This window comes from Bemisia tabaci, chromosome 9 (assembly GCF_918797505.1).
Source record: "Bemisia tabaci chromosome 9, PGI_BMITA_v3".
NCBI classification, from domain to species: domain Eukaryota; kingdom Metazoa; phylum Arthropoda; class Insecta; order Hemiptera; family Aleyrodidae; genus Bemisia; species Bemisia tabaci.
Window position 1 is genome coordinate 24,487,377 of NC_092801.1, and position 27,572 is coordinate 24,514,948.

The 27,572-nt window shown below is 39.9% G+C and overlaps 2 protein-coding genes across 2 annotated transcripts in view; one reads left to right on the top strand and one right to left on the bottom strand.

Annotated features, from left to right (window-relative positions):
• Positions 1-9,702, top strand: part of LOC109039248 (uncharacterized) — a 58,912-nt gene extending 49,210 nt beyond the window's left edge. The window contains exon 4 of the mRNA XM_019054658.2: positions 9,204-9,702. Coding sequence (XP_018910203.2) covers positions 9,204-9,306 — 103 coding nt within the window. The 3' untranslated portion in view covers positions 9,307-9,702. The remainder of the gene's footprint in view (positions 1-9,203) is intronic.
• Positions 9,703-10,557: 855 nt separating this feature from the next.
• Positions 10,558-26,804, bottom strand: Patsas (palmitoyltransferase Patsas). The gene is made up of 10 exons (XM_019054662.2): positions 26,572-26,804; positions 24,928-25,168; positions 22,343-22,508; positions 19,329-19,462; positions 18,279-18,424; positions 16,944-17,040; positions 16,168-16,320; positions 14,604-14,779; positions 12,992-13,157; positions 10,558-11,767 (listed from the first exon to the last, which is right to left on the bottom strand). The coding sequence occupies exons 1-10, from the start codon at positions 26,667-26,669 to the stop codon at positions 11,576-11,578; spliced, it is 1,569 nt and encodes a 522-aa protein (XP_018910207.1). The 5' UTR covers positions 26,670-26,804; the 3' UTR covers positions 10,558-11,575.
• Between the last annotated feature and the right edge of the window lie 768 nt (positions 26,805-27,572).

Genomic DNA, 27,572 nt, shown 5'->3' on the forward strand with positions numbered 1-27,572 from the left:
TAATCGATCGTCCTCCACAGGTTTAAAAGACAGATGGATAGAAATCATCGCGAAGCTTGACATGCCACTGTTGTTAGGTATTCTACATACACCGATGCAACTTTACCTGCAGGCCAGGTCCAGAGAGGCACGTAGAGGTGCTTGCAATCAGTCCTGTCCTGACATTGTAAGGGAAATTAGTGCGAATTATAACTCTAATTATAGTTCGCAATGCCACCAGTTTTAACTGGATATGTGAATGCCTGAAACAGTTAACTAGCCGAAAACCAGTTCAGTCAGTCGTTTGCTAAACGGATGTATTCATGCCGAAAGATACAAAGTAGGAACCTATGCAGAGATAAATCAATAAGAATAAATTATGAAGAAACCATGTTCTATCTTCATAGTTTCTTTTTATTCAATACTTGTTTTAATAAAATTTACACTGGAAAAAAAAAACACATTGGATCTAGAGTCCGGACTCTTAAAAACATCGACAAGAAAAAATACTCTTGATTCAATCAGATTTAAGCCTAAATCAAGAACTAAGCCTCATTTTGAGCGGATTTCCTTTTGATCTGAGCTTAAATCTGATTGAATCAAGAGTCCTTTTTCTTGTCAATGTTTTCAAGAGTCTGGACTCTAGATCCAATGTGTTTTTTTTCCGGTGTATTTGAAAATCACCCCTACCTACTTTATAGTATTAGGTTAATTATCGACTTAAACAACAACTTAATATAGGCTACACATTCGGTGAAATGGTGAGTCGAAGATCCTGACTTAATTACTAGGTATTTTAACAATAGATAGTTATCAATATCTATTTATGCATCGACGCACATTGGGTCGAGTCAGTAGGAGAGGTCGGACAAAATGTGGAAACTTTAAAAGCTTACAACTCCATTCAAACAAAATTTTGAGGTTCTAAAATGTTTTCATCGGTTCCCTAGTGAAATTTTCTTCCAGAAACACCCCTTACTATTGAAAATATGACGAAATAAACATCAAAGTTTGCAGTTTTAGACAAAAATTTTATGTCCGACCTCTCCTATTGACTCGATCCACTGTGCGACGGTGTAAGTCTACAACCACGTATCTCGTTTGCGGTGTTTTAAAATCTCGTCTCCTATTTTCTCTCTTCAAGGGAGAACAAATTGACATCATTCCTTGAAGTTTTCGCAGAATCTCTTCGCACAGGGAGTAAAAATCGCAACTGTTTTCATGAATATATGTTTGGTAGTTCGGCGCACACCGGGCTCAGAACTCGTCGAGCAGAACATGGCGCCAGCTCTCCCATTTGCATTACAACTCTATGTACTCTAGACGCTATTAGTGGCGACGTCATCATAGGGATTCTCTATTATATCGAACTGGATCCAAACAATAACATTCGCGTAACCTCTTTTAATGCTACTAATGCGAATAAATCGATATACTTCGCTTTTTTGTGAAGTTCCACTAATAGCGTCTATGCTGCCGTGATAGCGAAGAGAGCAGTAAGTGCAAAAATGAAGTTTTGAGAAATGGGCCTAGAAGCCTCTGAGTGAAACATTTCATGGAAAGAAGCCTCCGTTCTTTGTCAAATCGCAACCAATCATTTGATAGACTCTTAGCAGTCATTGGGGGGATTAAAACTCGGCCGATTTTATTTTAAAGTACATGAAAAAGGTAAAATTCAGTTTCATGCTAGGTTAGTACTGCTGTCTTCTGCGTGCTTTTGTGGTAGCGTGTTGGACGCACTCAACAAACACATTTTCAGGTTAGAAATCGGCAGATGAAGGCGGCATTCCTCTTGAAAGCACTGTTTTCATTGGCTCTCATGCACCTACGGCTGTCTTGAAGAAAACTATGTCATTTTTTGTGCACTTACGGCTTTTTCATACGTCTCGTTTTCATTAAATTAGGATGATAGCTGTCTCAGTAATTTTATTTAAAAGAGTTTAGTCGAATTTTGAAGAAAACTCGATTTCGGAAATTTTGCACTTACGGCTCTCTTCGCTATCCCGGCAGTATGAGTCTAAAACCATCGAAACATAAGAACAAGAGAGGGGGGTATGCGTACGTGCCGGCGCGTACAGCGCGCACACCCACACTGATGCAGCACGAGAATTTTGTCACGTGTTGGGTGGTTGGGTGTGTGTCGATGCACCCGGGCGTCCGTGCGGCGAGTCACGGACGCATGTGCATCAGTATTTTGGGATGGGCTCCCGCTGTAATTTCCATTAATTCGATCGATGTTCCATGCTGGAATATTGACTTCTCTGCACAGCGCGCGACGAAAGTTACTGGAATCCGAGGATGCGGCTTCAGATCGGCTCATCGATGAAAGGATTAAGCGATTGCGTCATTTTTTAATATTTTGACGTCTGGTGTACCTGGCTCTAAACACGTACATCACGTTTTCAGATGCTCCGGCGACTTAGTGCCTCAATGTATTGACGCCGAGAACCAGTACTGCCGGGCTAAGGGCAAACGCCGTGTAAAAATTTGAGAGTTGCCAAATTTCTCATAGAAAAAAAGTATATTTGTGAGGAAAGTTATGTGGAAAAGTGGAAAGTGGAAAAGAGCTTTTCAACTTGAACAAAATATACAAATTATGTAAAATAACTTTTGTTCCCTTTTACGAAATGACACTTTGCACTTTTACAAGTTTTTTTATGATAAACTTTTTACGCATATTTTCTTATAAAGAAACAAAATCGTCTGATCCATAAGTGACAGTTGTTTTTTTTATTATTATTATAAAAAAAATAAATTATTTCACTCGATTGAGTGGAAGAGTTGCACAATGTCAGCGGTGCTTAGTGGCGTTTTCGATTCCTTGAATCACGACCTCTCAAGTGGTCATATTAATTCCAAGAGAAACTAACCCATGAATTTGATCAATAGGATTAATATACGAAAGAATCGTGTGTTTCATAGCTCATTTTTATTTGAATCACTTGAAAATAGGTATTTTTGGCATAAGTAAATCTGAAGCGCAGTGATCTCGATGGCATTGCGATTGAACTGCAAATAACTGAGCATTCGTGTTATCCAGTTGCGTGGCGTGCTTCGCGATATGTCGATTGATCTGCCATTTAAACCTACGGAGAGGGATCGATGAACAGGGTGTTTGCAATGAACACCGTAATAATCGATTCTTAACCAGAGCTTCAAATGGGGAAGTATCGATTCATCGATCATTCACGCTTCGCCGCTGCTGTTATCACTTATCAGTTGCTAAGGCGAGAATATTGCAAAAATGTAAGTGCACTGGTGATGATAAGTTCGCTAACTTGGCTTATCTTTTTCGATGGCTTTGAATGGTTGAAAGGAGGATTATCCACTCATTGCAATACTGAAATCTGATGGTGATGTTGCATGTGTGAGGAATTTGCGATTTGACTGTAGATTCTTATGCAAAAGTTCGCGAGAAACACGATGGTGCCCCTGGTTTTCTTTGAAATCAACTCCCAAGCTCAAAAAAAGCTCTCAAGTCGAGGCCAAAATGGAGGGCATATTCCACCCTACCCTGAGAGTCCACCTCTACATCAAGACAAACTCTCCTTGCAAAGATAGGGAGCAAATACATTAGCAGGGTTGCCGTGTTTTCAGTTTTGGAGTCCCCAAATAAAGTGGCAGCCTTGCCAACGTATTTGCTCCCTATCTTTGCATGGAGAGTTTGTTTTGATGTAGAGGTGGACTCTCAGAATAGCGTGGGATATTCCCTCCATTTTGGCTTGAACTTGAGAGCTTTTTTTGAGCTTGGGAGTTGATTTCAGAGAAAACCAGTGGCACCATCGTGTTTCTCGTGAACTTTTACATAAGAATCAACAGTCAAATTGAAAATTCCTCACACATGCAAAATCTACATTGAATCTCTGAATCTCTGTTTAATCTAATGTGATTTCCATAGAGGTCTAAGTCATTTCCCTCACCTGGATTTTTTTCTGTGACTTCCCACTCCTATGGATATTCTCATATTAATAGGAGGTCTTAAAGTGAACAGGGGTGGCTTGAGGTATCGGAGTCGGCCAAGTGTATTTTCAGTATTTTTTGGATGAAACGGATCGATGTTCCCCTTCTGTTTTTCACGGGAGCGTGACTATATTATAAAGTTTTCAACGGTCGAAAACAGTTTACTTTTGAATGGATGCGAGTTCATACGAATTTCCTTAGGAAAAACGAAGAAACAAAAAAAATTCTATTGGGAAAAACGAGGCGGCAACGTTGAAATACTCATACGGCGTCGAAACAGAACATGGACCAGTTTAGTCTCATTATTCGATGCCGCGAATATTCGGACGCGAGCTCGAATAATCAGTCCAAACACAGCGCGTCCGGCGCGGCGTTGAGCGCACATTAGCGCCTGCAAGACTTTGGGAATACTTCGCGCATTGCGCTAAACGGTGCGGTCGGTGTCAGGCGCATACTAGCGCCTACAGGGCTGCATGGATACGTCTCGCATTGCGTCAAACGCAGTGCAGTCGGTCAGTTGGCGCGGCGTGACACGCATATTAGACTGTGGGAATACTTCACGCATTACGTGCACAGCACGGTGCGCGCTTTACTCATTGTAATTTCTCGGTGTCCTACCCATCACCCGCGGCGCGGTGGGCACAATATCTGACTAGTTACAACGCGAGCCTGCAGTCCTCGAGGGATCGTGGAGATTTTCCTGCTTTCCATTAACTGGATTGCATTTTGCAAAAAGGAACCACTAGCATTGCAATGTTGCTAAGATTGTGTAACTTCTTTTGTCTTGGAGGAAAAACCCGATTATCTATTAATAGTTTCTATTTTACTCGTTAAAAAGTGTAAATTTAAGACAAAAAGTACCATCTAAATTTCATGGTTTTTCACGATTTCCTGAATTTTATTGCAAAAGATGAAGTTGCACAATCTTAGCATCAATGCAATGCTAGTGGTTCCTCTTTGCAAAGTGCAATCCAACTTTCCCACGTAGACTACGCGTCATCATTCTTGACTCTCTGCTTCGGTTTTTACCATAATTAAAGGAGAAATACGTATCCTCATCGTGACAACTCAGAAACTCGGATGATATTTAATTTTTTTTTGGTCATTTCAGAACATTCAAACATTTTCAGAAAAACTCTGTGTAACTTTTCAAAACGTTGATTAAACATTAGGTTACAATTAGAGATAAATGCTCTTTTTTCCGCATACACCCGTCGGCTTTTGAATCCATTAATTTCTTAAATTATTTGGTTGTTCTACGATATTTTACGTGTAGTCTTCTCTCAGGGGTTGGCGGCCACAGGCCCCTAGTTTTGACAAGAAGCAGTTCTCTTAACAGATAACCTTAAATTGGAATTTTCAGGTGAAACATAATTCATTATGTCTCTCAATTAAGCCAAAAAAGGATGAAAGATTCAACAGAAATTGAGTCAGATAACTTAAAATTTGATCTGACACAAATCGACCAGTACACAGTGATATACGTGCAGCTTTTGCCCTCCTCCCTCCCCCATGTCAGAAATAGGAAAGGTAAATATCGCAGTGTTGACATTGCTGTACGGTTTGGCTGTGGGGAAAGTTAGAGCTCCTTCAACTTTAGTGTTTGCAGCACAGATATCTATAAATTAGTTATAGCTGCACTCAGGCGTTCTTGGAATCGAGAGAGCTAGAGCGCCTTCAATTTTTAGTATATGGAATACGGACATCCAATAAGTTTGTTTAGCTGTATTCAGGGGCCGTCTTCAACTGTGTGAGTTATGAGGACAACATGACACGACGTCGCACAGTGGAATACTAACTAATAGAATAGATTGGTTATGAAATGTTGGACTAAAATTTCAAATTTTTATGTTTATTCCGTCTTAAATTCAATTTCAAAGGGTACCTCTGAAAGGAAATATCACGGAAAAACCAATGGAGCTACACTTAAACGTTTTTGGTTTCATATTTTCGAAAATATAAACATTCAAACTGTCCAGATTTTGTCCGACTTCTTCCATTGACTGGCTGCACTGTTCACGTATTAGATCAAGTTAACACATTTTTGCAGTTTTTTTAACTAAACCCGGGGCACTTTGACATCGGATGATTTTGTTTTTTCCTCCTGAGCCCTTTAAGTATACTAAAACGTGGTATCTCGGGAAAAGGAAGATATATATACAATTTTTGGTATGTTTTCCTTAACATATCGGTGGGATTGTCTAATCGAGATAATTTTGGTGTTTCGAGTACCTTGATCATAATTTGACGCATTTTAATTTCGAGAAGTTTATTTACATACGTTTTTCGAAACGACCGGACTATGTTTAAGTGGAAGCGTCCCTGCTATTTATGAAAAGAGCGATTTTACGACGCAAAACACATTTTGGAGGAAACTTTTCTCGAATATCAATCCGTTCAGTCGCTTGAGAATTCACTGGAAAAAAACTCCGGCCCTGGAAATCGTACTTACGGGCTATATAGACGTACCGTCCGCGTTCCGGGCTCAGAGGCCGAAAGTTCCGGGCGTAGCACCCGGTATGATTGAAGCTCTGGCTCCAGCACTCGGAAGTTCCGGTCTCTAAGCCCGGAACGGACGGTATGTCTATATAGCCCGTAACTTTTTTTTCCAGAGAAGCAATCCTTTGGTCTAATTTCGCAACATATCCAATCGTTTCAGCCACTCCTGTTCCGATAGTTAGTGAAATAATTTACTTATTGTCGCACTTGTAAATTAGCGAAAAATCACGAAGATTGAAACAACTTGATAGTTGACGTCATTTCTTGCTTTAGCGCAAACTATTGTTTATCGAACCTTGGTTTCAATCAAAGTTGTCCAGCGAATATCCGTTTCACAAAGTGGTAAATTCAAATCAAAAGAAGCCATGCCGTCACCAGGGTGACGTCACAGACAATGTTTTTGGGAGAGCAATATCTCGGTTAATATTGCATTCAGTTCAAGCGGATTATTTTGAATGTCTAATTCGTAAGCCTCAAACATCAAAACACGATTTTGCACGTGACGCGCAACTGACCCATCAGGCTCAAAAGGAAGAATTCCGAACTGATCAAGCGATCATAACCCACCGACAGAATATTCTTCGTAAATCATTGACCCTGAGGTTCTTTTATACCTTTACGTCATAACTTAATTCCACGTTTCAAGTATTAAAGATAAGCTGCTGGTTCAACGCGTTTGTTAGGCGTTAAGCTTCGTTTTTGTTTTTGTACATCTCAAAGAGGTCATGTGTTTTTTTTTTAAGCTGAAGCACTGCGTTTCATTGACCCCCAACTGATCAATACTTCGTGCGAATGTACAATGTATTATGATGTAGTAATTTCAACGGGCCCCCGACGATTAGGTAAAATTGGATGTATTTCTGCCAAACGGTACTATGTGCATTAAGACATGAGCCCTGTGCCCCTGAGCCTGAGCCCATGTGCACCCTGGTAAAAATTGGCAGTAGAAAGCTGTGTTCCAAAATACCATAGACCTAAAGCCGGTTGTAAGCTTTCCAATGGCTTCTGCAGCCGGCTGTACAATTTCTTATAAGCCTTCTATAGCCGATGGCGATTAAGCAACAGCCAGACGATAAAGTTTATGCTAAACGTTACTAAATACGGATACTAGGACTCAGTTAGTTTTCGGACTACCGCTCTCTCCTTGTGCCGTAGTATCTTGATTTATTTTGCGAGGAAAGCTCCGTACTTTTGAAGGATGCCTGTCATTCTTAATATGTTGGAGCGCCTTCAATTTCTTATGATATTGTGCAATACCTCTGGTGTGAAATAGTTGCTCCAGACGCCGTGGCAAGCTGCGGCGCGGCGGGCGGGCAGAGAGCGCGAAACGCGCATTGGCGCCTACAAACCTAACAGGGATACTTCACGCATTGCGCAATGCGTGAAGTATCCCTGTTAGGTTTGTAGGCGCCAGTGCGTCGCCGCTCCGATTTGTGTCAGGCTCTAATATTTAATCTCGCGGAGTCAGCGTTTTTCAACTCATGATTTTGAAATGTTTGCACACTCTGTATGGACTATTCTAATTTTAATTGATGGAAAAAAAAATGTTTTAATGGAAAATCTAATGTGTGTTTTGTAAATATTAAGGTAGTTCCGTATCAAATGTAATTAATGATTTCCAAAGCACACGAATTTTTACACGATTTCTCATAGGTTTTCATAGCTAATGGCGATAAAGTGTAAAGCCCGGCGATAGGAACTATAGCCCGACTGAATACTTTTTTATAGCTTCGTATAGCCCGGCTATATGATTTGCTCCGCTTTCTACAGCCAGCTATATGATTTTCAATAGCCCTCTTTAGTCGGCTATAAGAACTCCTATGGTATTTTGAAACGCAGCTCCTATCGCCAATTTTTACCAGGGCACATGAGCCCTGAGACTCACGAGAATACATGCATAACAGGGCTCACGTCATTATGCACATAGTTCCGTTTGATAGAAATAAGTCCAATTTCAAGTAGCAATGAGAGGCTCTTAAATACATAATCCTATCATTTGCACTACGTCGGATTTTAATCACCTGAGCTGACTTTATATGATGCGGAATTGCTCTCTGTTTCGTGAGGCTGGACAGTGATGTAACGGACTTGACGTAAACTCTGCCGTGTTAAGGAAAAACGCCGTGTGTACATTTGAGAGTTGCCAAATGTCTTCGGAAAAACATGCATTTTTGAGGAAAGTTATGCATATTTTTCCTTGAAATTTTCAGACAGATTAAATTGAGAACAAAATTGTCTGAAAATGTTAAAAAAAATGATAACAATTTTCCCTGGTAAATTAGTTTTTTATTGAAAGAAATATGGCAACGTCTGAAGGCTCATACGGCGTTCTTCATTAGCACGGCAGTGCTGATAGGTAGGTAGTGATAGGTAGTGGCTGACACTTACTAAAAAGGGGGGGGGGGGTCTCTTTCGGTGTTGGATGGTACCGCCTAGTTCTGCCTCTTTAATTTATGAACTGAATTTCATTTGCTCGTTTTATTTTGAAAATTAATCCAGTGCTTTTCCCCGCGATTTGTAATCGTTGTAAGCAGAATTAACCTGAGGTTCCTGTATGAAACTTCATTCAAATATCGTCAAAACTGCGGTGAAAATTGGTATTTGAGTTTTCCGATGACCAATCCTCTAGTGTTTATGTATGAAGAACCACTTAAGATTCAATTTCGAGTTATTCGGACCCGAGGTTCTTTTCCTTTGGGCGGTTAAAAGTGTCAAGTTTACGTATGTTTTACTTTACTCATTTTTACTTTATTTCATTGTTTCAGGCAACGATATGGGAATCGAGAGATGCTGATAGACGACGATCAGTTCTGCCACGCATCAAACTTGTACGATTTTCAATTAGGCTCTGAAAATGAAATGTCCTGAGAGGAAATTGAATTTGCCATACTTCGGGAGAAAGGTGAAGTCCAGGTATAATGAGGGTTCGTTGAGAGGAGACTGCAAAAAATAGATTGGCAGTTTGAAGTTGGTCCCAGCCCCTCCTCTCAATTTTTGATTTTAGACACCAGAAGCCCGAAAGTGTGAATCACTCTGTAATACCATGAACATTTTTGAATTCTAAATGACTAAATCTTTCAGCCCATGAACTTAAAAAAAGCTTTAAAGGCGGGAGCCCTTCGATAGGCTGTGATGGCTTCAATTGGCCAGCTCTTAGGATCGTGAAAATTCCGTGCGAAGGAGAAAAACCGTTTGAAAATTCAAATTCAGCCAAATTTCTAACGATGAACGAGAATTTTTAGAAGAACTATAGTCGATTTTATCTCTCAAAATTTAAAAGAACTTTACTCGCATTGATTTATTATGAATTGTATTTTAGCAGACCTAGAAAGTTTCCGAAATTGTCCTTTCTCCATTTAAACCTATGAAAATATATCGATTCTCGGAAGAGCCAGGTGCCCAGACAAGAATCGATTATTTAACACAGGTTTAAATGGAGGAAATTCAGGTTTACTAACCAGCTAGATCCGCCTTTAGAAAAAATAGACGGATGTTCTTTCGCACAGCATCAAGTAAATTTGTCAAGGGACAAAAAAAAAAGAAACGAAATGAGAATTCTAATAGAATTTTATCTGATCGATTGCTCATAAAATTTACCTCCTGACTATTGAACAGCAAAATTACAAACATTAGCTTGTAATTTTGCTGTAATGCTGTAATTTTAAATTTCGAGTTATTACTGGAGCGGTTATTTCGTCATTTTGGGCAACAGCTCTAAACGGACGAGTCAATTGAAGTGTTAAGTTATACTTATTTGCAGTCAATTCGGGAACGGCACTTTAAAAGTGTCATATACTCAACAAATGGGCTTTAAATTCCTACGCATAATACCTAATTTATTAGTGATAGTTATTTTATTTGTAAATATTGTAATTTTGTATTAGTTTTAAATTGTTCATAATAAGTAGATTTCGCGAATGTGGAGAAAATTCTCAAATAAAATGTTTGTTTCAAAACTTTGCCTTCTTTCTTCAATTTTCATTAGCCATTAAGATTCGTATAGGCTCTAAGTCGTTTAAAATCAATACCAAATATTTCCCTTTTTCAGTGCGCAATCTATTCGCCTTAAACCGTCATAAAGTTTTAAAACGTTTTCAGATGTGAATGAAATGCCCAAGTAGGTATTAAAAAAAGGCAATACTTTATTAAAGTAAGAATTTAGAGCATTTATCACATTGCGTTGACATTTCTAGCGGGCAGTGCTAGGCTATTCTAAAAAGGTATATACTTTTTAACAACACTAACCTCATACAATAAGTAAAAAATTAGTTTAATACATTATTGGCGATTTAGATCATACTTTCCTCCGTCATTCACGGAGAGGAAAAAGAGGGACAAAAAAAATCAATACACTGTGCAAAAACGGCAACCAGTCGCGAAGCGCGCACAATCGATTATCGATATTTACCCATTTGAAGCTCCGGTAAAGAATCGATTTTTATGGTGTTCGTTGCTAACACCTTGTTTATCGATCCTTTTCCATTGATTTAAATGGTATATCAATCGATAAATCGGAAACTGCTGCAGCGTCCAGTGGAGCAAAAAGCTAAAACTTCTTCATTACAGTTCGTCCCAGACTGTTTCAATACTCTATTTTCGCCTCATCTCTCTGAATGATGCAACGTGAATAAAAGGTTAAAATTGTAAGTCTATTAAATAACATTGTAGTGTAATAAACTAAGAGCAACTCATGGTTTTACAAAATGGGGCGGTGTTTGACACCTTAAACTTTAAGGTATCAAAACACCTTTAGGTGTTAAATATTCTTTAAAAAAATGATTGTGGCAAAGTTTAAGCTTGATCGTCTGGAGTAATTATCACGAGGAAAATTTTTTTGTGCATGTTCAAGCGCCAAGAAGCATTCATTGTGAATCAAAATTATTGGTCTATTTTCCGATGACCTCAGGTATTTGGGAACGTTTCGCCTTTATTTGACGAGGTATACTACACGCGCTCCCGCAGGTTAACATAGTGGTATGTTATCTCTTATCTCGTGTCTTGGTGGGAAATACTTATCTGATAGTGCTTAAATGATTAACTCTGTCTGGTGCTCTATATATTAGCATAAAAAAACCAAGGGTCAGCATGATGACTTAATAGCCAAGCCGAGTTCTTGAATTCAAACGAAAGGAGACTTTCAGCTAAATTCCTCCGTCAAGAGATCGCAGTCCAGCTGAGTCCTTCCGCTACAGATGAAAAAGTCCATCAGATTGAAAAACGGTCCGCGAGAGAAGACGTTGTAGTACTTGCCCCTTTTGTCTCTCAAGTAAGAGTATCGTTTATAGTTGAACATCTCGTTGGTCGTTAGATTCATACAGGCATGTAGCATCTGGAAAAATAAATCGCCATCTTCAAATTTTTGAGGTAATTTCACAAAAAAGGCTGAACGTGAAGTTGAAATTTCTGTAGAATATCTGGATCGGTATTTCTTTATGAATCTTGAGGAAACCAAAAATTTGAAAATTTTTGAAGTACTTTGACAAAAAATGCTGAACATGGAGTTGAAATTTCTGTGGAATATCTGGATCTGTGGATTTTATCTTTATGAATCTTGAGAAAAACTCGCACAACGTATATTGAGAACAAATTAAAAATCACGACGTGCACTTTGTACTGATAATTTTAAGATCGATTTTTCTGTCATTTTTATGAGCTAGTAGTATGGATTTTGTGTTTGGAATTTGTTCCTGAATATTTCGCGTGTTTGGCAATCTCTCTTGTTCAATGAAATACTCGTTGACAATAGTGGATCCAATTAACTCCCCTTTTTGATCAGTCTATGAAACTCGAAGTTTTCATGTATTTATTATCTAATTAAATATTACAATGTAACACAAACACAATAAACAAAGATCGAGCAAAAATGTTGATGAAAACTGATGTGTTCGTCAATGGACCATTAAGCAAGGTACGAATTTAAAGATTCTAATTCATTTCACGTATAATACGAGTAATGCAACGGGAATTACTGAAATCAACTCGTAAATAAGATATTAACGTTTTTATTTTACAATGGTTCCGGGCAATTCGAATTGCCCGATCACACGAAACGCGCAATACTCAACGTAAGTCCAATCGCGTACGACAACAGTTTCGGCAGGCTTCTTAATCCAACAATGTTCATTTCCCGCCCAGTGTTGTTCAAACTATAAACAACTTGCTACAGCTGAGCCAAAACGTCAAGATTGAGATTGCCAGATTTTCATATCGCAGAGAGTGTCATGATAATTTTTCGCGTGCGATTTGACTCACGTTTACACCATTGAGTTTTTATGAGCGGGAGGTTTGAATTCGCGCGTCAAGAAACATTGAATATGTTGGTTAGGAATTGATTTCAGTAATTTTCTCTGCGCGAATCGTGTTCTCCGTAAAATTTTGGTTGAGAAATTTGTTTCAGAATGCTTAACTTTTAGTACCTTGTCAAGTGGTCCATTTTAAATTTCAATCCAGATTCATCGAGTTCGGAAAAGTTGATCTAATTTTGTGTACGGACGAAAAATTTGATTGTGAGACTTCGGTTTTACAACTTCGAGTGCAGTTAAAAGTGGCTTACCGATGAGCAGGTCAAAATCCATCCAAGAGCACAGAAGATGAGTGCCTCGCTGAGGCCTAGGACGTACAGAAGCTCAAAACCTTCTAAGGCAAGGCAGTGGCAGGCAAAAAATATGGTCAAAGAACAGTTGATTGCAATACTCAGAACGAACGTGAAGAACCACATCCTAAGAAAAAGAAAAATACAATTTTCAACGACTGATTTACAGAAATAAGGACTTCAAATCTGCCGTGCTAAGGAAGAACGCCGTATGAGCCGTGAAGAAACATTTATATTTTTAAAACGTGGCAAATATTTGTAAAACCTATTCCAAGCGACATCAATCTTAATGAGCCGCAGTTGTGCCGACAGAAACTGCAAACATGAATAAAAGAGGAGAATAATCAATGCAGAGTGTGCAAACATTTCAAAATCATGAGTTAAAAAACGCCGACTATGCGAGTATAAATATTAAAGCCTAACAGAGTGGAGCGGCGGCGTGCTGCCAGCGCGAGAGGCTCACTGGCGCCTACAAACCTAAGTGGATACTTCACGCATTGCTCAATGCTTGAAGTATCCTCTTAGGTTTGTAGGCGCCAATGCGCGTTCCGCGCTGGCCGCCCGCCCGCCGTGCGGCGGCGCCTGAAGCAACTATTTCACAACAGAGGTGTCGCATAGTATTCTACGAAATTGAACGTATTAAGAATGACAGGCATCCTTTAAAAGTACAGATCTTTCCTCGCAAAATAAATCAAGATACTTATCGTACACAGGAAAAATCTAAGAGCCTTTAGCTGAGGCAAAGATAGAGGTTTATCCGGTTCAGGTATAGCAAGGTGGGAATTTCTTGAAAGATAATTAAGTCCTGTTACACCAAAGAGGTGTAGAGAGTTTTAGTGAATTTTGTCTCATGGAATTGACGCTCCCCCATTTTTACCAAAACTCTCAACAATATATTATTCTCCGTTGGACCAAACAGACAAAATAAAAATACAAGCAAACCCTCATTCTTGCAAGACATTATACATTTTCATCCAAAAACGTCGTGAGCAATTGTCGTTTGTATTTACATGTGGGCAAATTAACTTTGGGTCTCAACTGGCACGTGAACCAAAACTCCCGTGCCGAAAAAACGCGTGGACGTAAAGGACTTTACTGGGAAAAACAGGTGCGCGGACAAAAACTCGTTGACGAAATGTCCTATAACCGAGTTCCTTTAGAGATACCGCAACTGAGAAATGCCCTTCCTGCGCCCGGCGCACAGTGGACCGAGTCAATAAGAGAAGTCGGACAAAATTTGGAAACTTTAAACGCTTTTAACTCCTTTTATACAAAACTTTTAGGTTATAAAAGTGGTTCCATTGGTTTCCTCGTGAAATTTTCTTCTAGAAGCACCCCTTAAAATTAAAAATATGACGAAATGAACATCGAAATTTGCAGTTTTAGTCAAAAATTTCATGTCCGACCTCTCCCATTTACTCGATCCGTTGTGCAGCGCTTCACATGCTGATGCCGAAATTACACGCCAGCTGTTTGGCCTTTGCATAGCTTCCATCAGTGAATTCTCATGATTTCACGACTTTGAAGTCCCTAAAGGAGAGTTTTATTGCTTGCTATAACTTTTTTTTCTGACCTGTTCCGAACACCGACACAATTGTAGATGAAAGGGCAGTGATGGTCGAAGTGTGCCACGCAACGGTCGCAAATTCTGCAGTGTTTAGCTCTCAACGGCCGGACGCAACGACAGGTGTGGCATAGCCTCGTCAACATTCCATCACGCTTCTTGTTCCATTTATCGGAATGAGGAATCTGGAAATTGAAATAGATGTGTCAGGGTTGCCATAGAATTTAGGAAATGAAATTCCCTGACATTCCCCTGATTTCTCTGACAAATTTTGGTGAAATTCCCTGACGATAGAAGGTATGACAGGTGGTTGAGAAGACATGATTGAAAATATTTCTCAGGCAAAATGTGTTGTTTGAAACCTTAAACCCATTCTAGGAAGCACGTAACGGTGATTTAACAAGTTTTCCCTGACATTTTCGTCATTTTTCCTGACATTTTCCTAGTTCTCCCGGAATTCCCTGACTGTGGCAACCCTGGAAGACAGGGTCTCCTTATTTTGCATCCCGCGGGAAAAGTGCGAGAGACTGCATTTGAAACCTCAAACCTATTTTAGGAGGCAAATGACGGTGATTTAAAATGTTTTCCCTGACATTTTCGTCATTTTCCCTGACATTTCTCGGTTTTCCCTGACTTATAAAAATTTCCTGACATTTCTCGGTTTTCCCGGTAATCTTTGACTGTGGCAACCCTGATGTAAGCAAAATTCTTGTGACCGTCTTTGGAGAGAAGAGAGAAAGGGATATAGTACCGAAAAACTAAAAATTGAAGTAATTGAACTATATATTTTTAAAGGAAGCGATTCCCATCCCTGCCAACTTTCAACTTCTTCTTCTTCTTCCTCTGTTGGTTTACTGGCTTATATTCCAGATGTGGAACCTACAGCCGTCTATTGCCAACTTTCCGTTTCGTTGAGAGAAAACTAAAGTCACACCCGATTTCGATAAAAGCGCAGAGCGGAAAAAATGAGCTAACCCAAAGTAATGAGACGCAGAAGTCTACTGCCGTGCTAAGGATAAACGCCGTATGAACATTCGAGAGTTGCCAAATTTCCCCTTATTTCCCCTTATTTTTGAGGAAAGTTATGACTATTTTTCCTTGAAATTGTCAGATATTGTAGATTTGATTGCGAATGAAATTTTGTGAAAATTCGGAAGAAAAATATCCGCAAGTTTTCGAGCAAATTCGCATTTTATCAAAGGAAATTCGGCAATGTCTGAAGGCTCATACGGCGTTCTTCCTTGGAACGGCAGTCGAGTGAAACATCGATTTCCAACGTCTGACTGAGGGCAACTATTCTTGCTGAATGTGTTGCATGTCAGCAAATTGAAGGCGCTAAAGCTTACCAAACGCTGGCATTACTCTGTTAAGACAAAAGCAGGCTTTCCTCAGTTTTTCTCTGCAAAGGCAGCAAAACGTTGTCGTATATAATGAAGTATCCGGTATCCTTACCCCCCCCCCCCCCTGCGGTCTCCCGTCACACAATAATTTAAAAATCGTCGTTGCTCGTATACCTCAAGCGCCCTTTAATTTTGGATACACCCTCGTCAACTTTGAAATAAATTGCACTCACCTGGCGGATAATTCGATGATAGGTTTCAGTGTTACAAGGGATGTATCCTGGATCAATCCTATTAGCAATAGTCCAGCACACCCACATTACAGCGTTCCAGTAAAGGAAGATGTAATGCCATCCTCTGAGAGTGTTCCACGTTAAAGGTATACACTGAAACACAAATTAAAATTGTTTAGCTCTCAGGATTGCATTCCGTTGGCTTGGCAATAGACTGGTTTCCTGAACTGTTATAATCATCCTAAATGGATAGTTTTCAATTGGACCGCGTTAAGCAGAAAGGAACCGAGCCACATCAGCTGTTGCCAAATTCTATTGGGCAGTTTAATTTTTTTACATGAAAACCTTTTGTTGCCTCTCTAGTTCTATACCCTTTTCCTGATATACACACTCCGACAAACATAATAAGACACACCTCTATCAAATATCAAATTATTAATCAATTATTAATGGTCCAACTCATTACTCTAAACCACCTAATCAGATAAATTAATATAATCTTTGTATACTTCAATAGATAAGAGATTTAAAATTATCTATAGTTGAAATATGAGTCCAATAGCTTTAATTACCTGTTTTTTTTTCAGTGAATTTTCTGCGTAGTACGAAGCAAATTACTTAAAATTTTCAAAGGGATCCGCATAAAGGTTCTCCTGTAAAAAATTAATGTGCCAAGTTAAATTTGACAATCGCTGATGCGGCTTGGCTCTTTTCTGCTAATCGTCAAACGCCAAACGTCAAAATTGAGATTAAAATAAGTTAGAAACGCTACTTACCCTCAGGACGTACATGGGGTAGCACCACAAGAGAAATGATCCGAGGAACAAAAATAAGGGTCCTTTCGAATTTCCACCCCCTCCGAACAAGAGACTCCTAGGGACAATCAAATCATCTGGAATTTAACGTAAATTAAAGCGAGGAAATTGATACGAATCAATCAGTCTGTGAGATTAAATATAATTGTTTATTTTTAATAAAATACCATGCATGATGTAAAATTGAGCAGACCCATCTTATATGATACTTCAAGTATTTTTATTCTTGAAAAAAATTATAGAGTACTGTCGTGGGTTAATTCATTTTAAAATTGTTCGACAATGAATAACTAAAAGTTGAACGGAACATTTTAACAAGATCTTATAATCCAGATGTATATCTGTGACCTCTCAATATAAAGCCATACCTAAGATCTTTTAAATAAGCTCTCAGATAAGAATTTGACAGCCAAACTTTACTTTGTCGATTTGTATATATATTTTTCTACTTGACTTTAAATTCAGGGAGGATTTCTTCCCTTCCGCCCATATATCCTGTTTAAAACATGAGTGGTGAATACTGACATTATGTCAGTGTGTTATACCTGTCTTGTGTAAGAACTTTGTTTATCAGAAAAGTACAGTTTTTAAGTTCCTTTTCTATACACGCAAGTTTTAGTGGAATTTAAGTAGATTTATTTTAGAAATCGGAGCATGAGTGTGGGATGTAATAGTTCGAACTATATACTGCCGTGTTAAGGAAGAACGTCGTATGAGCATTCAGGCGTTGCCAAATTTTCCCTGATAGAACAAGAATTTATTGAGGAGGTTGTAAAAAAATTTGCAATTTTTTCCATCTACTTTGTTCCCAATTTAATCAAAAATATGTGATAATTTCAAGAAAAATAGGCATACATTTCGTCAAAAATACACGTTTTATCGGGGAAATTTGGCGACTCTGGAATTTTCATACCGCGTTTTTCCATAGCACGGCAGTATAACAAACCTTTAAAATTGCAAGAAATTAACTGTTCCTACATTTGTTTGCATGAAGAAAAAAATTGAAATTCTGAAATTGACCCGACATACTGTTTCAATAGCTCTGAGCAGGACAACAGCAAGAGCACTCAATTTTTTCAAATACTTATGCACATTCCGCGTGAAGATATATGTTAGTGCTGTGTACAATGCTGCCTATACACTTGACTGAAGGCGTTTCTGGACGAGTCTAACATTAGAACTTGCTCACTTGCTCATTGTCGGAGAGACTGATAACTGAATAATATTACGCATGTCTGAGTTAGCATACTACTAAAATCAAAACTAAAGAATGCGATTTGTAATCTGAAGTCTTACCAGATTTCAGACAAAGGAGGCATGATTCTGGCTCTCTTCTTGATCACAGTCGATAAACACTCAATGATGTCATTGTGGCGATGACTAGTAGCCAACATCAGCGGAGTTTTCCCATTCTTGTCTCTTGGTTCTAGCTCCAGTTTGCTCTGCTCTCAAAATAAAACACAGGAATTTTAAATTTATTGATTTTATTAATCATGTTTTCCTGTGAGGATGATCGCTTATGGAACGATAAAGCCACACAACTCACAGTAGTTACAGTAAACAATATTCGTGTCTTTTTCAGTTTCAGGATCACTTGGACTACGTTTGACAATCAACCGCAATTTCCGGCTCATCCATAAAAACACATATGTCCATAGGGAAACTGATGATGGGACATACGTTGTTTCTGAACTGAGCAAGAAATTATAGTTCCCAATGGACAAATAAAATCCGATAACAGCTGTTCTTTCTTCAGCATTTCATGCTCATGACGTATTTATGAAAGCCATGGCCACAGTGTGAAATCAAGTAGCTTCGTTTTGCGACGTTGCAGTCTAAGTAATTTCTTGAAAACTCCCTCGACATGTCTTCCCTTTTTGCAGAATACCCTGTGTAAATTTCAAGCTGTGAAGTTGATTTGCCTCTCTTCAAAAAAATAAAATGAGAGCGGACTGTTAAAACACCGCAATGGAGTTAGGTACCTATGTGGTTTTGCTTTGGCCATCAAAGTTCTACAGAAAGAAAAGCTAAAATAAAAGCTAAAAGCTAAAAAAATACCATTTTTATTATGTATCCTCGTATTCTAGCCATCTCCACGAATAATTATTTTTATTTCGAAACGACTCACTACAAGGTCTCTGCATAAGGTCTCATTCTCTAGTCTTCGCATGCTGCTCGATAGCGCTGGATAATGCGCGATAATTGCACGCTGTATAATAGACGATTACATTATTTAAATTAAGGAAATAAATGGGAAGCTTTCAGATAGAATTATTTTTCATGCAAATTTTGCTGCTTGTTCATTACTTTTTTAAGTTATGCACTCTTATATCTAGGTTTACGCACCGCTTCACACAGAGTGCGGACACAATTGACGTTCCCAGAGAGGCATGCTAAGTGCAGTGGCGTCGATCCGAAATTGTCGGCCTTCTGAAGATCGACCCCTGAAAAGGTCAAGAGACGCACCACATCCGAGTGACCTGAAATAAATTTAAGGAAAATACTTTAAAATAAATCTTCACTTTTAAACAAAACCCCGAGAATTAGATTTTTCAATCTTCGAACTTATTTCTGAATCACTCTTTAAAATGCAATGGTTAATATGTGTGTGAGTTAGCTTATATTTTTCTTAAAATGACAAAAAAAAACGAAAAGAACCAGCAACACTTTAGTGTTGCTTCAGCTTTTAAATGAGCCAATCATTTTAAATTGTGACATCAATGGCTAAAGTGAGTAACCACGTGTTTTCAATGCGGTGTTTCAAAATGTCCGCTCCGATTTTTATTTCACTGAAAAAAAAATCTCGGTGTATTTACTAGGAAAAGGGTAAAATTACCAAGAATTCAGGGTTCTATTTGATCACAGTTTTTTCTTGGTAAAATTACCATTTATGGAATTGGTATAGAACTTTCTCGGTAATTTTACTGAACCTTGGTAAAAACGCCAATATTTTTTATCGACTGTGTTAGAATTACCGAGAAAAAATGGCAAAGAAACCGGGAATTGATTACCAATAAAAGTGGTATTCTTACCTGAAAAAAACAGTAAAAATACCGGTTTTTGGGTAAGCTTACCAGTCTGTTGTGGTAAAATTACAAATAATTGGTTTAAAAAGTGAGATGGTAAAGGTATCAACGGACCTTGGTAAAAACGCCGAGAATTTTTTTTCAGTGTTTTATCTTTTCTGGGGGGAGGGGCCAGCCAACTTTTAAGCTTGGAAACCATACAAATTATTCTGCTAAAAGAGAAGCAAATCAAAGAGGATTTTCAAGAAACTACGTTTACTAGTTTGCCAGAAAAAGAATGGAATATGGCAGAAAGCCTACAACATCGCAAACGGAGGTACGTGGTTTCGTATACTTCGACCATCGATATATGGCTTACTGCCCAAGTAGCAAAGTGCAAAAACCAGTATGAAATAATTTGCACTTTGATGCGACTAAAGCGGAAATTTTTCACAGTAACTTCGCGACAAGTTTGTTTTATTTAGCCAATAAATACAGATTTTAAAAGACGAATAAAATGAATTTTGTATCTTAAGAATATGGGCAGTTTGTAATGCAAAGGAGCATTGAAACTTCTTTCAATTTTCTGCAACAGATTTCGACAAAAAGAGCCCCTTCAATTTGTAGAAAGGCAACTTACATAACATTTCGATATATAGTAGCAATGCTATTGGACCATTGCAATTTGTGTTCTTTGGCTTTGGGTGAGAAATCACGAATTTTCTATGTACATCCAAGCGATTTTTCGGGAGATGGAAATGTTAATTACGCTAAATTTCTCGGAAAATGAGTGATTTATTAACTGACAGTTAAATCATAGATCACTAATGAGGACCTCTCTGACCAAACAGCGTAAACGCGTATATATATGAGCTGTTTGCTCGGAAATTCGCGATAATGATAACTCATACCCTGAATGAGGTAGGTACCACTTGAATCTCACACTGGAAAAAAAAAAAAACCCATTGGATCTAGAGTCCAGACTCTTGAAAACATTGACAAGAAAAAGTACTCTTGATTCAATCGGATTTTTGCTTGAATCAAAACGAAATCCGCTTAAATTAAGAGGCTTGGTTCTTGATTTAAGCTAGATTCTGGTTGAATCAAGAGTAATTTTTCTTGTCGACGTTTTTAAGAGTCTGGACTCTAGATCCAATTTGGTTTTTTTTCCAGTGCATGTCAAAAGCTGCAAAAGATTGGCAGATATGATTTTTTTAGTGCCCAAAGGTTGACCTATCGGTGCATTTCCGAGCAAATAGCGTATACGAGCAAATTCACATAACTCCGCATTCCACCTCAGTCTCCTCTAATCTGTTAGAAAGTGGCAAAATTTCAAAAATCGCCCACGGTTCTGATGAGCAATCATTTCGAACGTGTGATTGGAACATGGCGGAAATCGTGCAACTGATGGTGAGTGTAGACTGATATACATAGTCCCATGCATTGTCAGTCCAGAAGTATTGACACACTAATCTCCACGTACTTCCTCGTTGTTCTCGTCTGGCGATTGAAATGCTCGTAGACAAATAAAATTTCACAATTTTAGCACGTTTTTCTTTACGGATTTTGAAGTTCTTCGCGCTCGGTGCTCGTTTTCATCGCCGATGGGAGTTCGAGACTACAGTGATGATCGAGTGCGATCGCTGCTCGTTTTGACGCAATAAGGTATGATATCTTCTATTACATTGTTGTCAAATAGTGTGCCAAATACCAAAAAACCTTCTTCCTACGATAATGCACGACATGACGTTATTTTAAGTCATCGCCGCCTATTTGGATGTAATGGAGATGTTGCATGTGCGAGGAATTTGCGATTTGACTGTTGATTCTTTCATAAAAGTTCGCGAGAAACACGATGGTGCATCTGGTTTTCTCTGAAATCATCTTCCAAGCTCAAAAAAAGCTCTCAAGTTGAGGCCAAAATGGAGGGGATATCCCACGCTATCCATGAGAGTCCACGTCTACATCAAGACAAACTCTCCATGCAAAGATAGGGAGCAAATACATTAGCAGGGTTGCCACTTTATTTGGGGACTCCAAAACTGAAAACACGGCATCACTGCTAATGTATTTGCTCCCTATCTTTGCATGGAGAGTTTGTCTTGATGTAGAGGTGGACTCTCAGGATAGCGTGGGATATCCCCTCCATTTTGGCCTCGACTTGAGAGCTTTTTTTGAGCCTGGGAGTTGATTCCAGAGAAAACCAATGGCACCATCGTTTTTCTCGCGAACTTTTACATAAGAATCACAAGTCAAATCGCAAATTCCTAACACATGCAACATCTCCATCCTGCTGAACAGACCCAAATATAGGTGGGAAAGATGGGGTGTGCTCGTTGGAAAATGTAAACGCACCCTTATATGCGGCCCAGTGTAATGCAGTGTCACCGTTGATATCCACCAAATGGTGAAGAGCTCCTCTGCCGAGTAAATATGCCGTCGTAGCCGCACGACCAAACATACATGCAGTCATCAGAGGAGTCAGACCTTTGAAATCTGCTGCGTTCACAGCCACACCAGCCTAGAAAATGTTTCAATACACGACGCATTAGTTATATTGGTGGATCCAGGGGCGGGGGGTCGGTAGCATGCCCATCCCCTTTTGGAGCAAAAAGGGGGAGATAGAAGGGGAAAAAGAGGGAGAGAAACAAATGTTCTCCTAAAAATTTAGAACTTCAGAGCTATCAAACTTTTAAGTTAAACGATCAAAATTACTGAGCGTCATGTCTTGAAAATACTTCTTTGATTTTTCTTATCTCTGTAAGGAATACCCTGGTAAAAATTGGCGATAAGAACTGCGTTTCAAAATACCATAGGAATTCTTATAGCCGGCCAAAGAAGGCTACAGAAAATCATGACGCTGGCTGTAGAATGCGGAGAAAATCATACGGCCGGGCTATACGAAGCGATAAAAAATTATGCAGCCGGGCTATAGTTCCTATCGCCGGGCTTTACACTTTATCGCCTGGTGTTGCTTTTTCGCCATCGATTATAAAAGGCTATAAGAAATTGTGTAGAAATTTGTGTGCTTTGGAAATCATTAAGTTTGATAAGGAACCACCTTAATATTTACAAAACACACATTATATTTTCCTTTAATACATATTTTTTTTCATCAATTAAAATGAGAATTATCCATACAGGACGTGCAAACATTTCAAAATCATGAGTTGAATAACGCTGACTCCGCCAGATTAAATATTAGAGCCTAACACAAAGCGGAGCGGCGACGCACTGGCGCCCACAAACCTAACAGGGATACTTCACGCATTGCGCAACGCGTGAAGTATCCATGTTAGGTTTGTAAGCACCAATGCGTGTTTCGCGCTGGCTGCCCGCCTGTCACGGAGCTTGAAGCAACTATTTCACACCAGAGGTATTGCACAGTATCATACGAAACTGAAGGCACTCTAATCTAACTAATAAAAGGGAAATACATTGATCATACACTCATCCAGAGCAGTATTCCATAAACTCACTAAGTCCTAGCACCCGTAATTAGTAACGTTTAGCATACACTTTATCGCCTGGCTGTTGCTTAATCGCCAACGGCTATAAAATGCTATAAGAAATCGTGTAGCCGGCTGTAGAAGCTATTGGAAATCTTACAGCCGGCTGTAGGTCTATGGTATTTTGGAACACAGATTCTACTGCCAATTTTTACCAGGGTATTCTGTGAACATTTCAAGCTATGATGTTTGGTCCCATTTGAATTAATGAAATCGACAAGGAGATTTAAGCACCGCAATCGAGATACCATTTTTGCAGTTTCACTTCACCGATAGTCGTTCCTCGATTAGCTCATTTTCTCAGGATGTAAAAAAATAGGACAAGGTCCAGGACACGATCAAATTGAGCCATCAAACTGAAGCTCTGATTGGTGGCAAAAGATCTGAAGTGAGGATGCGACCAATGAGAGGCCTAATTTGATGGGTCAATTTGATCGTGTAACTGGACCAATAGGAATTACTTCCACTTCGCCATTTTGGATTGAAAATGTATAAAAAAAAGTGACCTAAGCTCGGCGCACACCGGGCTCGGAACTCGTCGATCAGAACCTGGCGCCAGCTCTCCCATTTGAATCAGTGAGTTCGAAAACGCACCAACTCGGAAAAAAAATGTTCAGGAAACACCTAAAACTGCGCAGCGGGCGAAGAAGTTAGTTTAAGAAAAACCTTTTTGGTGCCAAAGGACAAGTACTTAAAACTTTGCAAGTTGAAATCGATACACCGTGTTTGATGACAGAGAATTAAGCGTTTAAAAATTTCCGAGTTGGTGTGTTTTCGTTCTCACCGAATTTCAGATACCTACTGATTTTTCATTAGTCTGCCCAAAAAAATGTATATTTTTCGACCTGAATAACGCTTGAATATTTATATAACTTGATGGTACAAGGTATACTGAACCGAAAAAAGAAAACCGGAAGATCGGATGGTCGCCCGTTTCCCTTGAAATGGCCAAAAATTGGTATTTTCAATAAAATACTTCGATTTCTCCCTTTTCCCATCGCTGTTTCGAGCACTTCCGATTGCAATTTCGAAATTTCCTTTTGCGAGCAGATGCTTCTATCCATAAGTGTCACTAAACCGTAAAAAAGTGAAAATCGAAAAAAACCCGAGTTGGTGTGTTTTCGAACTCACTGATTCATTTACAATACGGCTATATCGACGGTGAAAATCGGCAATCACATAACTCGGTTTGCGACGTCGCAGACTTCCTGTTATACTTTATTTTTTGAACGGAAAACTACTCAACGGTAATTCTTTAAGACTTCCGTGATTTTCCTTCTATGTGCGAGGAAAATTCTGCAAAAACTTCAAGGAATCATGTCCATTTGTTCTCCTTTAAAAAAATAACATAGTTGCGGGGATTTTCAGACACCGCAAACGAGTTATGTGATTGCCGACTTGCACCGTCGATATGTACTCTATGGTTGTTACCTGTAAGAGGAGTTGTACGACTGCGGTGTGTCCCTTGCGGCAGGCCCAGTGGATTGGGCGGGATCCCTGGATGCCGAGGCAGGGGAAGTCGACGGGGACCTGGTGCTGGATCAAGTAGCGAACCACGTCTGCGTTCCCGTCCAGGGCGGCCCAGTGGGCAGGCGTGTAGCCCCACTCGTCCCGCGAGGACAGGGACTCCGGGCCCACCCTGTCCACCAGGTTGTCCAGATCTGTGATCGACCTGCAACGCAATTCAACCGAAATGGAGAATGGGTCAGTTGCGCTGGTAATCATTGCCAAAGATCATCAAACTCAGGTCGCCTGGCCGGGAATCGAACCCGGGATCCTCTGGTCGTAGGGCCTGCTCTGCCGTGCTAAGGAAGAACGCCGTATGAACATTCAAGAGTTGCCAAATTTCCCTTGATAAAACGTGTATTTTTGACCAAATTCATGCTTGTTTTTCCTTGAAATTTTCCGATATATTAGACTAATCTGCGTACAAAATTGTCCGAAAATTTTGGAAAATTTCATTCACAATTTTCCCAGGAAATTCGTGATTTATCGGAGGAAACTTGGCAACGTCTAAACGCTCATACGGCGTTCTTCCTTAGCACGGCAGTGCTGTACAACCACTACACCACAGAAAGCCGAAATGTAAATGCATTTATTTTAGCAACTTGTGGAATTTGGTCATATGTTCTCCAATAATCGTTCAATTCGACGTAGTTATATGAAAAGGAACTATATCTATCCTGATATGAGCCCTGAGATCCATAAGAGTACATGCATGACAGGGTTCATATTACAATTAATATAGTTCCTGTTCATTAAAATACGTCCAATTTAGAAACCAAGGATACTCTTGTGCATGCTCAATTCAGTTGGCAGATTCTACTTCGACATGATTAAGTTTATCAAATTCCAGACATCTGTAAATGGGTCAGTTGCGCTGGTCTCAGGATCGTATTTCGGTTCTTGATTATAGTAGATTAGCTATAAATAATGAGATCAGACCAAACAGCAAATTTCTAAGTCTAATATCAATCGAGATATCGCTCTCTGAAGAATTCGGTTCATGACGTCATCCACCGCGGTAGTGGCACCACCCTTGGTTTCTTCCACCTTGCTTTCAGCAGTTTTAGGGAAACACACAAATATTTTTCAACGCTGAATCTAGTGGTGCCGTCAAAAATCAATTTTGTCACTGGGAACGTTAATTTTGGCCACTTGTAGGTTCGATATCCCCCTCCTCCCTTCATAGTGAGGATGCCGCTGTCTTCGTCCTCGGAGGCCGTTAGCTCAAACCCCTCCCCCCATGCGTTACGTAATACTTGTTACGTGCGTAAGGCACTAATGCCGGAATCACTCGCTGAATTTATCATCGAACAGTCATCGCTCAACAGCTGAAATTTCGCAAATTCGAGTTATTTTCGTCCAAATGTGTATCACATCTATTCGAATAGTTCAGACAAATCCGATATAATCCGATGGTCGCTGAGAATCGTTGCTGAGTTTTGCGCGTGACGCGCGAAATTCAGCAACGTCCTTGTCCTCGGAGTCCGTTACCTCACACACCTCCCCCCCCCCAAATGCGTTACGTAATACTTGAACAACCCCTAAGGCACTCAGGCCGAGGAAACTCACCCATTTCGGACGAGATCGAAGACGGACTTGAGGCTGTGCTGCGAGTTGGTGAGGATGCCGCTGTCCTTGTCCTCGGAGTCGGAGTTTGAGGTGGCCATGTTGCAGGACTGCCCAGTAGTCCTGGGGTCGAGTCCCCAAACGCACTGGGCAGCTACCGGGCTCGGGAAGACCTTCGACAACGTCTTGCCGCTGCTCGAGCCCTCGATCGCTGCCACCGCCCCCGCGCTCGTCTCCGGAGTCAGAACGGCGGGAAAAAACTTGACGCCCGGCAGGAGGACATCCTTCGACTCCTCCTCCAGGTGAAGAATCTTGACTCAGAGCCCGGACATCTCCCGATACTCTCGCAGCCTCCTTCCAGACGAGCCGGTCTCTAGGTCCTCGGCGGCATCATCGTCGTGCTCTATACCTACATAGTAAGGATAAAGATAAAAGCTTGGAGCCCTCTCTAGGGCCTTGTCTCTACGGGACGTTTTCATGGGATTTTTCCCAAGTTCGAATCGAAGGAAAGAAACTTCTGGGATTTTTCCCAGTTACCGTCTCCACGGGACGGGGCTCATACAGTCCTGCGACTAGTTTGCGCGGGAAGATAAATTAGTTAAAGTCGAGCATTTAACCGGAATTAAACTATTAAATGCACTCAATTGGACGTATTTCTACCAAACAGACCTATGTGGAGGTGAGAAATGGGGTGTGCTCGTTAGTTCTCTGGCCGTAAGAGTGAATGGGAATAATAAAGCGCCAGTGACGTCAGCGGCAATGATCGAGCACTCGAGCGAGGGGGAGATCGTCGTCGGGGCGCTTTAACTCTTGAGCCCTGTCCACAACGCTATCTTGCCATGCCCGCGGCTCATGAATCTCGCATTCAGTTGGCACATAGGTCTGTTTGATAGAATGTAAAATCCCGCTTTTCCAATTCTTCAAAAGGAATCACGCCCACTTTTACATTATTGCTTCTTAAGCAGCTTTCTAGAGCACACCCCATATTTCTCACCTGCACATAG

Bases quoted from the DNA above. Each gene is read 5' to 3' on its own strand.
- Patsas (XM_019054662.2), bottom strand. From the start codon at position 26,669: ATGGCCACCTCAAACTCCGACTCCGAGGACAAGGACAGCGGCATCCTC. The intron at 14,780-16,167 runs GTGAGTGCAATT...TTCAATTTCCAG, and splicing joins ATCATCGAATTATCCGCCAG to ATTCCTCATTCCGATAAATG. The intron at 11,768-12,991 runs GTAAGCCACTTT...TTATTTTTCCAG, and splicing joins GGATTTTGACCTGCTCATCG to ATGCTACATGCCTGTATGAA.